The following is an 11,769-nucleotide window of genomic DNA, read 5'->3' on the forward strand; positions in this document are numbered from 1 at the left end:
ATTACTTATTTTAGTATAAAGGAAAACATTTCTTAAGGAATGCTCTGTAAATAAGTGCTTTGTATGATGTGTTTAAATCAGGAGAGGTTTGTTCTCACATGACTTTTTAAAGGAGACACATAACTATGAGCATTGAAGCTGCATTTAGGATACACGTAGTGCGTGCAACAAATTTAATTTTCTTTCAAAAGTTTCAAGTACTGCTTGTTGTATAGACAGATGTCTCTTCGCTGCTGTGTGCACACAGGAGTGAGGATTTTAGGTTAACATGTTTTGTGAGGCAAGAATTCTTTGCTCCCAAGGCTTTTCCCTGGCAGAGCTGTTAAGAGGCGTTAGGGAACCTGCTACCCCCTGAAAGCTCAGAAGCATGAGAACACAAAAGAATGATGCTTTGCTATTTTAAAGAAGAAAAAATAAACTCTACAGACATTCTGAGAGTGAAACATTGCTTAGTTCCAGGCACTCAGTTGCTGTTAAAGCTAAAAAAAGGGAACGTGCCTTAGATGAAGGCAATTAGGAATTCCAAATCCTAGCTTTGCCAGTTTGTGTTAAATGGCAAATCAGTCTAAAAGGGGTATTGCATGAAGTATTTGAATCAAACACTGTTAATCTATTTTTCTCCTGTACAGATCTCAAAACAATGAGTGAGCGACTCAAGAATAGGTACTACGTGTCTAAGAAATTATTCATGGCAGACTTGCAGCGAGTCTTTACAAATTGCAGAGAGTACAACCCCCCTGAGAGTGAATACTACAAATGTGCCAATATACTGGAGAAATTCTTCTACACAAAAATTAAAGAAGCTGGATTAATTGACAAGTGACACTGTCTTTTTTTACAACCAACCAGTGTGCCCACTTTATTGGGCAGGGGAAGCTGTTATTTCTGAGTTCTGGGACTTCAAGGTTTCAAGAAACTTCTGTTTAATACTTAGCACTTTTAAAAAAAAACTTTTTAGTTTTGCAAACATGTATTATACTGAAGTTACAAAAAATATTTTATTAAAATGCTTTATAATGTATTTAATTATGGAAAATTTCTTTTGTGTGCCCACTACCATATGTTCACAGTAAATTTTATCAGCTACAGCCTCAGAAAACCCCACATAACATGTGGGAAATTGCACATGTTAGGGAATACGAAGAAAATTCCCCAACAAAAGATGTTAGAGCTTACCTAATGCAGCATCTATTTGATAAAGTTTTATTATTTTTTTCCAGTAAAAAAGAAAACAGGGAAAAACAGTTGGGAGGGGTTCTGAAACACTTGTTTCTTTGTAGAATCTTTTTATAAGATACTATTTTTTAAAAGAAACACTCAGCTGATTGAGAAGCTGTGAGGGAAGAGTAGCCAGTTCTGAAAAAAAAGACTGTCTGTAGCCTTTGATAGATGCAAGTTTTTCTATTCGTTTTGGGTTTTGATAAATATTTTACCTGCAAATTGTAATCTCATAACCACTATTAAAAAAAAAAAAGTCTGGCTAGATTGTGTAATGTCATAGTGACTTGGCTTATGCAGGACATAAGTAACCAAAATAACTTCAGAAAATCAGACTTGCATATATTAGAGAATTTGAATTGGCTTAGTAGAGTTAAGGTTTTGATGCATTCATGATCCACCCTATTTACTACTTTTCACTGATAAATTCCTTAGGTTATTCAGCAGAGATAAGACTGTTATACACAAGGAGTCAACATCTGACAGCTTCTACCTTACATACTTGGCTCTGTGGTAAACTGGATTTTCTACCAAGATTCATTGTAAATGCTTATTAACTGTGATTATTTAGACCCAGGAACATATTAACATTTTACAACTCATGTTAGTATTAACTTCAAATTAAGCACTTAAATATATATTTTGCTGCTTACACTACATTTAAAAGGTACACCTAACTTCCTACTAGAGTTCAGTACAGGCCAAAAAGTTGTCACTTGATATTTTCTAATTAGTTTGTAATTATAATTGCTTTTATGAAAAACAGATTTACCTTTCATTCTTTGTGATTTATATTTACAGACATTAAACTGGTAAAATTCAGTCCTAAGACTGTAAAGACCCCAGTCCTGTGTTGTGTCAAAGAATATATTCCTGCAAAATGCCTGTGCAACATTAAATCACAAGTAGATGTCAGGAACTACCTGGAAGTAGTAAATGTGGTACACAAGGTATTCAAAATGTTAACACTAGACTTGCCATAGTGTTTTGTATGAATTAGTTTGACCTACATTTTAATCTATAAAAAAAAAGGTACAGTATTTTTTTTTTTAATAGCCAGTACTGGATGCTCTAATCCTGTTTTGTAGATTGGGCCTACAGATGCACCCGTTAAGCTTGGTATCCTGTGAAATTTTGTTATTTTCAGAGTAGATTTTCTTACTGTCTTTCAATCAAGATTGTCTCTTCTATATTGAAACATTTGTTTTCTAATTTAAGAATTAATATTTTCATAGATACTGTGCAATAAAGTTATGGTAGGATATGTGGTTTTGCAAATGCTTTAACAGCTGATAAACTTTACATTTGTAAAATTAATATATTGTACTGGTACAGAATAGTTTTAAATTATATATGTACAAAACCCTACTTATTTTGGTCTCTTTTTTTATTAATTAGCTCTTGCACTATAAATACATACACTGAAGCAACTTCACAACTGAAACTAGTTGAGTGCAGTCACTGTAGCTTCCAGGTACACTCGAAAATATGCAGAAAAGCCTCTGGGCTCACTTAGGAGGGAGGTGTGCAAAGCAGTGAATTCAATGTGGAAAGCTCTGACCATTCCGAGTAGCCTTCCCAGCTCTGTCCTAAATGGGCTGTCACTCCCCTCTCCTCAACCCAAACAATTCTTTGACTGAGCTTTCCCAAGTTTTGTTTTACCTCAAGGCACACTAGTGCCATTTTGTTTTATTTTATTCTTGTCTACTGAAGTCCTCTGTTCACAAGGCACAATATAGACAGGAGCAGGGGACTCCATGTTGAGGGTGTAGGTACCTACAGTCACCTTGATGTTAACTTGGATGGTACACTTAGTTTACATTCCATAACCAAACACCACACCTCACCAATACCTCAGGCAATTAGAGAGTACAAGACTTTTTTTTTTTCCATCCCCATCCACTAAGATTTAATCCTGTGCCACATCATGTGAAAGTGTATTGTTCCCAAGATTGCAAACGGGTCAGGAGGGACTTAACCTATTTCCTGGCCACTTCCAGAAATACCAGTTGCAACTTCTTGCAGTTCTGGAACTGCAGCACTGCCACAGACTTAATCCAAAAAAACCCCAGATCCACCACCTCTCCCTTGGGCTGCTCTACTATCCCTAATAAACAGCTGCTACGGGGTTGTTTGCTAAGATATTTATTATGAGCTTCAATATGAAACTACAGCCATTTCATAAATGACATCTGTACAAACATTTTTATTAGAGAAAAAAAAAACAAACAACAAAACAAAACCCACAAACCCACACTTGATCTTAACCGCCTAAACTTCACCTTTACCAGCCACTGGGAGGGTATAAATTATAAAAATATATTCACAATTTTTCCAACAGATACTTCTGATATACTCACAAATCTATGTAAGGATGTGCCTCCTCTCAAACGAGTTTGAATGCAACCACCTTAGTCATAAATGTAGTCTTGTGTCTTCTCTATCACTAAAAGCAGACACATGGAAATAACTGCATTTTCCTAAGAGACTGTGTAACAGTATTTTGGCGTGGATTTCATTTTGTCATGGAATGAGCACTTTTTCCATCATGACTTGGAAATCTTAACGACAACCAACAAATTTCTCATTGTATTTTGACAGAGATTCTTTCTTAACAGAATGCCGGGTAGCATCTTTTTTCTGCTTGAAAATTGGAGAATTCAGAAAATTTGTATCTGTAAATGGATCTCCTCTCCTGAGTTTCCTGTAAAAAAAAAAAAAAAAGGCAGCAAAATTAAGTTTTGTTCCCCGTCACTTAAAACCTTAACTTTCACATGAACTACCTCATAGAAGGAATATCAGAACACTGAGTATTTTGTTAAGAACTTATTTCTAATATATTAAATTGCCTCAAATCCTCCGTTTCACGGAATACACTGAACTTTAGAGTGGAAAGTAAGACACCTACGATGTAATACTTGGTTCTTTATAGCACACACTTAGAGTACATCTTCGCTTGCGTTTGGGAGATCCTGGCCCTTCACCTTCTGAGGCAATGGGGGCATTCCCAGTGCTGGGGAGCAGTGGAGCTGTATTGGTGACATCGCAAAGATGACCACGAGATGGCTCGGAAGGCTGCCCTGAGGAAAAAAAAGTTAGGCACACCTAAGCAATTCAGACAAGCTAGCTTAAGAAAGAATGTCAGTGAAGGTAATAGATGTGAAGTAATCTTTCCAATTTAGTATGTAAGAGGAGCAATACATTTTAATTTTTAATGATTTTAATTTGGAAAATTACTTTAAAACAACCTCAACAATAAAAAAACCAAAAAAACCCCACTATGCAATGCCAGGCAAAATGCAACTTGTTATTCCACTTCTCTCTTGATTTAAGCTCATGTTTTCTTTTTCCCTCAGCTTTAATAAGTATTTAAACATCTAAAATACAGTATTAATTCATTGTTGATCAATTACATTTTTAATTCCATTTTCCACTGACAAAAAAGAGGCAGATAAAAAAACCTAATGATTTTTATGCCATTATTCTCTCTGTATTAATTAAAAAAGCTAAAAGAAAAAACAACACAAACCATACTAAGAATGTTAAAGAATGTTATCTCTCAATAAAAACAAAACCAATTAGAGAACAATTTCTGCACTTACTGATGGACTTGTCACTTGATTCATTGCTTGCAATCTCATTTTCATTATGGAGTTTCAGCTCAAGCCGTGCCATACATCTTTTAGACCTTGGCCTTACATAGACTGGTGATGTATCTTTGTTGTCCACTGAACTTCTCCTTTTTTTTGATTTATAAGGTTCATAGAGGCTATCATCTGAATCGTCTTCAGTATTGCTTGACTCAGTAGTATTAGTTTCTGTTAAGTCTTCCTTGTCACTCACATCAGTATCTGTGTCATTCACCTTCTTTTGTCGAAAAGGTGTAAGATGGACAGACTCTTCAAAATTAAAGTCATAAGCATCACTGGAGCCACCCAAGAAATCCAGCTTTTCTTTGGAAGGCTCTTTACCCTGTCCTTTTTTTTGTCTTTGTTTGGAAGTATTTTTAGGCCGTTCTGGTTTTCTCTTCTGATCCTTCTCTTTCCTTGCTTGGGAGTGTTCTCTGCTTTTACACTCATATTGTTCAGGAACAGAATTATTCTCCAAGCTGAACTGTGCAGTTTCAGAATCGATCGGTGTCAACACCACCTTTAAGTGTACCTTGCTTTCATTCAGAGAAATATCTGAATTTATGTTTTCTACAGTACACTTCTCTAGACTTTCCTCAAGTCTAATTTCATCCTTTTTAGAAAGGTCTTTTGTTGAATAAGGTTCTTCTAAAGAGTCAAAGACACCTGTGCCAAGTATGTGGTGATTCCTCCTCTTTGACTCACGCCGCCTGGTGGACACACTTTTTGGTACCACGTTACCAAATCCATCCTCACCACTTAGAGAAACGTACTGCAGCTCTGACCTTATGTTGCTCAGAGGAAAATCTGACGTTTGCCCTGAGGAGGAAAAATTCACATTAAAGCTAAATAGCAACAACCCAGGAATGTTTTGTGCAAACTCTGAACCTGTCAAAATTTAAGACTATTCTCAGAAGTTTTCTCAACAGATTTGTATAATCTGGTATTTGGCAATCAAGATAATCTCTATTTAATAAAGCTTCCAGACAGAAAGCAGTTAAGTATATACTACATTAAGATTTTCCTTTAAGCTGTTTGGAAAAGTTATCTACAGGTCATTCATTTTCCTGTGTATTTTATTATGGAAACATTAGTTCATTTCATAAATGATAATGCATGACTAAAGATTATTTTAATCTGTTGAACTGTTTGATAGATAATGAAGCTAGATTGCAGCTGTACAGAAGACCAAACATATTCAAATTCCTCCCCCAGTTTGCTAGGCAGCTTCATTCAAAAAGTTTACCAGTTGCCAACATTAATAACCAAGCTTTATGATAATAACTGGAAAATTATTTGACAGTTACATTTTAAGCTTATACTCATTTTTTTTCCTGATTCAGAGCAACGACTGATACTTTGATTTATTTACCTTTGTCTGGAACTATTTTCATTAAGGAAATGGCACTGTCAGATTCCTCACAGATCTCTGACACAGAATGAGCCAGTTCATTTCTATCACTATCAGCCTCCATCCCACTGGGAAGTACTTGATCATCTCCATCAGCACACTGTAGAGGTCCTCTAGAGAAGATACCAGAGGTATTATATTATGCAAATATATTTTATTGTCATAAAATTTGTGACAATAAACTACTTCATTATACTGGGTTTCTTCCCTTTTTCCAGTCAGAAAATTAAGCTTTCTGTAACAGAATTTTCAAATATAAAAGAGTTTTATTTATAAAAGATACTTACACTGAACGTATTCGTCCTGTGACGCTGGAACTATTTTCAGGAACTGAAGAAAGCACTTGCTGATTCTGCTGACAAAAATAAATCATACTGTGACTGAATAGGTGAAACAAGTTTGCACCGTGTACAAATTTCAGACAACAGCCAAGTTACCCACAAGAAAGGCCAAAGAAGCACTTGACATTCTTTCTTTCTGTCTGGCTAATACAAAGTGCCACAGAATTTCATATGGTCAAGGCAGCATATTCATCACCAGCCCAATCATAGAAATAGAGGACAGAGGAAGGAACCAGGAAGAACAAGACACAAAACCCAAGAAAGTCAAAGTGCTCCTACTTGCCTTGTAGCAGAGTCTCTGTCCCACTAACAACCTGCTACACAACCCCCCAGTAGGACCCTGTGTCATCCTGGGAACTGTGGACTTAGTCAAACCAAGGCTCAAACCTCAAAAGCTCTGTGTATCTATTCTGGAAGGAACTGGCACATGAATTATTAAAAATCCTGCTCCCCAAGAGGAAAATATACTTACTACACCCGTGGAACACAAACTCTTTGCTGGGCCAAGAAGGTCGAGTGAGTTCAGTAAATTCTGAGAAACTTTTGAAATTATATCATTCAAAGCTGAGAGTTGACTCTAAATGGACAAAAGAAGGAAACAGTATTGTTGCTGTTACGCTCTAGTATCAGCTACCAGTGTAATAGCTTCTCACCAGTATTACGAGATTATTAAATCCTGAATATACCTGTGGCAGGCATCTTCAAAATTCAGAGAAGGCAGATTTTCAGTAAAGAAGAAAAAATAGCCAGAAAAAAACCCACATTTAGTTAATGACCAGATCAGGTGAAATATGAGAAAACTTGTTGTGAATATTGAGGAGTATTTATGAATAATTAAAGGTCATAAAGATATCAGTAGACTGGTGCAGAGTCTGATGTTCATCTTCATTAAACATAAAGTTGTTATTAAAAATACCTCAATAAGTCCTTGTGATTCCTTGAAACTAAGAATTCTTTGCAAGTCAAACATCTGAAGCCTCAAATCTTGATAATCTTTCCTTAAATGGAGAATTGTATCCTGGGCATCTTTCAGTTTGAGCTTTTCTTCTTGCAAAGCCTGAGCTAGAGCTCTGTTGTTGGCTTGGATGCTCTTCATTTGCATGGAGCTGCTGGCTGCAATAGAACAGTATTTCAACTTGTTTTAAAAAAATCCACAAAAACCAAACTCAAACAAAGCAAAACCCCAAACAAAAGAAAAACCCAAAAGTTATTATGACATATAAGCATCTTACTTGCTCTTTTGCATTTTACAGTGGAGATCTGGCTAATTTTACCCAGCCTCGACCATTTCTGATTTCTCTTCTCTTTCATTCGTTCTTTTATATCACTCAGGCTGTCTTTGAAGGGCTTTTTCAAGTGTTCAGCCATCTTCTACCTCTAGAAACATAAAGGACAAAGAATTCAGTAAGCAGGTGTGTCACAGTGCTCCCCCCAGCTCCAAAAGAAAAGTAACAGAGAAACGAGTATAAAGTTTAGGGTATTTTTAAGTTGCATACACGCAGCCAGAAGAGGCACAAAACCACAAAGCGACAGGCAACTACGGACACTTCCAAAACAACCTTTGCAGCACGGCTGCTGTCACTGCTGCCTACGATCTGAACTGCAAAGCGCAGTGCCCGCGGAGGGGACCAGGCCGAGGCCTCTATAAACACCCCCACCGGGGCGGTAAGGACGGGTAGCTAGGGAGAGGAGAAGGGTCGGGAGTGAGACCCCAGCTCCTCTAACACGGACAGAAGACCCTCATGACACCCGCCTTTCCCAGCCCTGTCCCTCCAACTCCCCGTACACCCGGACTCACCAGCCGTCCCTCCGCAGAGAGGCACTTCCCACGCACGCACGCACGGCAGCCAGCAGCCCGAGCCCAAAGCGGAGGCGATAAGGCCCCGGCCACCGCTCGCCCGCCCTCGGCAGGAGCCTCTCGCCCGGCGCCTCACGCAGAGCCGCGGACTCCGTGACACGGGTGACAGCGACCGCCGCGCTCGGCCTCGTCTCTCGGGGAAGAAATGGGGTTGGGGGGGAGAGCGGAGCTGCAGGGCTGCTCCACGCGCGGGCAGACGGTTGGCGCCGCTCCCGGACGTTCAAAACTCCCCGCCGCGCCCTCCCATTGGTGGAACCGGCGTCTTGCGTCACCCGCCCTCGCGCATGATCCCGCCCCCACCAAGGGCGGTGCCAGAAGCTGCGCCAGCACCGCCCACACCGGCTGAGGCGGCCAAGGGGTGGTACCGGTACCGGTACCGGAGGCCGGGGAGGGGTTTTAAGACCCCGGCTCCAGGATTCTCGCTGGAGTCGGGTCCGGAGGCGACGTGCCCGATGGGCTCCGGCGCGGCTCCCCCGGGCGGATGCTCCTTTCAGGCCCCTCATCCGCCATCGTGGAAAGGCGTGGAGGGAGAACAAGAGGTGTTTATTAAACAGCAAAACGGGGAGATAAAGATAATTAGTCTTAACTACTGTGCTTACAGCAGCTGCTTGGCTCAGTAATATCAAGGTGAACCTTTCCTGTGCTGCCCCTACAGCTCCTGCCTGTTGTTGCTGGCTGCACGTCAGGCCTCAAGGCCATCGTTCACCTGGCTCCCCCCCCACCCTCCGGGTGTTTCTTTTTTGTGTCATTTCTGTAGCAACTGTGACTGGTTAGTGTATGCTAACAGCTATGCATATTGACCGTAGAGTGCTGAACTTGATTAAACCCTGATTTATGATGGCAGAAGAATAGAATCAGCTAAGTGCTACCTTATTAGCAGTGGAATAAATGCTATTCTTGTATCTCAGAAATGGGTATTTTGTAGCTACTACGTTTTTTTTTTTTTTTTCTTTCCTAACAGCTACTCCTGCCTACTCAATTTTATTCATTACCACTTGGCTGTGGTGTGGTAAGCTGATTTCAAACTTGAAAAATTCTCACAGATCATGACAGAAATTGTAGTCCATGGTATGTATCCACTTATTCTTTCCCTCTCCTTAGAGGATTATGTGTTTTTTATTTCTCCAGCTCAGAATAGCTGGCCTCATCTATGCGGTTTTTACTGTACTGTAGATAAGTAGAATTTAATGCACTCTTTCACTTTATCAATAGATACTGCTAAAGTTGGTGTTGCATTTTCTGTCACTAAGTTGTCCTGCAAACACAGTTCCTTATGCAGTGTGATGATGTTGATGAGGTCATGTCAAGAAAACAGAATTACTAAGGACTCAGCATGAAAACTTATGAGCAAATTGAATACATGAGGTCCTCCTGCTCAGTTATGAGTGTCATGCAATACCAGAGCAACACAATTTTAGTTTCTCTTTACATCTTTTTGCTTCTCTCTCTCTGCTTGCTGAGTCTATCAAACAACTACCAACCCATCCTTCAAGCCCCCTAAAGCTCCTCTGAAATCTGATAAATAAAATCTGGCAGGCTGGGGGAAAAAAAAAAAAAAAAAAAGGCACTGGATATAAAAAATCACACAGCAGAAATACCATTTCTCTGATACTGTACAGTTAACCCTGCACCCACTTCCTACAGGCCTCTCACTTTTTAAGAGGCAATAATTGAGCACACTCCCCCACTCAGCAGCATCTGGACCCTTGCAGACAGCTCTCTCTGAACATTGGATGAAATTATCTCACTGAACTCAGCTTCTGCTGGCAGTCTGGGGAGTTGTTCTTGTTTTGGTTTGCTTTTCTTTTCCCAGATAAGCACTAGTTATTCTAACTAAAAACAACACCTTTCCTAAACTTTGTCTCATTTAAAGCTAGTGGGTGGTTTGCATTTGTCCAAGTAGCAAGTAAGAGTTTCCAGCAATGCTGGTAAAATCTTACAGCCATTAGTAGCTCATTAGCTTGATGCAGATACATTGATTGAGAGTAAATGAACCATGCTTTAGTTTAAGAAGGTTGCTTTCCTTGTTGATATTTAGTTTACTGTTAATTATTTTTTTTCCTGAGTTATAGCAATATCAAGATTAAAAAAACTCCCTTCACCTTTCTTCTTCTAATTGTATTTAATATGCCCCACCAGTGATGATATCTATACCATCTGGTTTTAAGCATCAGAGCAACTCAGTTAGGTTAGGGTAGTAGATAATAGCTCATATATCACTACCTCTATCAAAGCAAGATACAGGGATGGAAGCTACCATGTGTGCAATGCAGAGCATGCTGTGTTGACAAAAGAAAACAAAGGGAAGGGGAAAAGAAAAATATACTATGTAAAACCAAAATGGTTAATAGGACAAAGTGTTCTCTGTTAGAGGAGATTCCTAGGAGTGGCTCTCACATGCTACCAGTATTTCCTTCCTTTAGCTGGAGAGTATGACAGGTTAGTGGCATACAGGGCTGTCGTGCTTTTCTGTTACCTTTGGAGCAGAGGAAAGTAATTTACACTCCTATGGCTTGCTGGGCCAGCTTTTTTCTCATTTCTTGCAACTTGTGCACTCTTGCTGCCTTTTAGTGCTTTTCTCCTTGACCATCAGATGGCTCATTTGTAAGCTGCCTTCATACTGTTCAGATCTAACCAGTTTTGAGTAGGATGCTTGTTGCTATTATCAGCTTGGAAATGTCAAATCAAGAGTCCAAGAATACTTGGCAAGTGAGAGCTTTGGGGATGGTAAGGTGCTGGCTGATGCACCCACTCCTTCCCTGAAAACAGAAAAGGAGTGGCACAGACTCATCTGAGCAAAAAGGTGAACTTGACCAAATTAGACTGAAAATTGTACAGAAATAATGAACTGAAAAGATTTTGAAAACCAGCCAATTGATATTTGTCCTTCAGCAAAGTTAAAAAACTGTGAGCACCATCTAGGTGTCCTTATTTTTTAGGTATGTCTGCATGTGCTTTTTCTTTCACATTTCAGATTTAGTCAAATTAGGCCCCTAAGATGTTAGATTTCTGACCACTTCTATTTTGGAATATGTTATTAGTAGCATATTCTCTGTACTTTCTAAGGTATCCAGAACTTGTAGGAGTTACAATTTTTATATTTTTCTTTCTCAGAAATACTTTGTTCCACTTGATCTGTTCATGACAGAGATTCCGGGAAGGAAATTACATGCAATGATGATTATATGGGTCAGATAGAGCTGTCCTTTACACTGCAGACAGAATTTATTCTAAATTGCCACAAAACCTTTCCTTTCAGTGCCAAGGAAAATCCTGAGTTTTCCAGAAGGTACCTCAGTCCCATGGCACTGT

At 39.2% G+C, this 11,769-nt stretch overlaps 2 protein-coding genes across 3 annotated transcripts in view; one reads left to right on the forward strand and one right to left on the reverse strand.

Annotated features, from left to right (window-relative positions):
• Window positions 1–2,586, forward strand: part of KAT2B (lysine acetyltransferase 2B) — a 42,797-nt gene extending 40,211 nt beyond the window's left edge. For both annotated transcript variants that reach the window (XM_030444979.1, XM_030444980.1), the window contains one exon: window positions 630–2,586. In XM_030444979.1, the coding sequence (XP_030300839.1) occupies window positions 630–823 (194 nt within the window). In that variant the 3' untranslated portion in view covers window positions 824–2,586. The remainder of the gene's footprint in view (window positions 1–629) is intronic.
• Window positions 2,587–3,705: 1,119 nt separating this feature from the next.
• SGO1 (shugoshin 1) lies at window positions 3,706–8,610 on the reverse strand. The gene is made up of 9 exons (XM_030445681.1): window positions 8,398–8,610; window positions 7,832–7,976; window positions 7,516–7,712; window positions 7,072–7,176; window positions 6,546–6,610; window positions 6,220–6,371; window positions 4,821–5,666; window positions 4,127–4,298; window positions 3,706–3,922 (listed from the first exon to the last, which is right to left on the reverse strand). The coding sequence occupies exons 2-9, from the start codon at window positions 7,965–7,967 to the stop codon at window positions 3,781–3,783; spliced, it is 1,815 nt and encodes a 604-aa protein (XP_030301541.1). The 5' UTR covers window positions 7,968–7,976; window positions 8,398–8,610; the 3' UTR covers window positions 3,706–3,780.
• Between the last annotated feature and the right edge of the window lie 3,159 nt (window positions 8,611–11,769).

The sequence above is a fragment of the Calypte anna genome, chromosome 2 (genome assembly GCF_003957555.1).
Source record: "Calypte anna isolate BGI_N300 chromosome 2, bCalAnn1_v1.p, whole genome shotgun sequence".
Taxonomy (NCBI): Eukaryota; Metazoa; Chordata; class Aves; order Apodiformes; family Trochilidae; genus Calypte; species Calypte anna.

Bases quoted from the DNA above. Each gene is read 5' to 3' on its own strand.
- SGO1 (XM_030445681.1), bottom strand. From the start codon at position 7,967: ATGGCTGAACACTTGAAAAAGCCCTTCAAAGACAGCCTGAGTGATATA. The intron at 6,372-6,545 runs GTAAGTATCTTT...TATCTTCTCTAG, and splicing joins ACAGGACGAATACGTTCAGT to AGGACCTCTACAGTGTGCTG. The intron at 3,923-4,126 runs GTAGGTGTCTTA...TTTTTTTTACAG, and splicing joins AAAGAACCAAGTATTACATC to GAAACTCAGGAGAGGAGATC.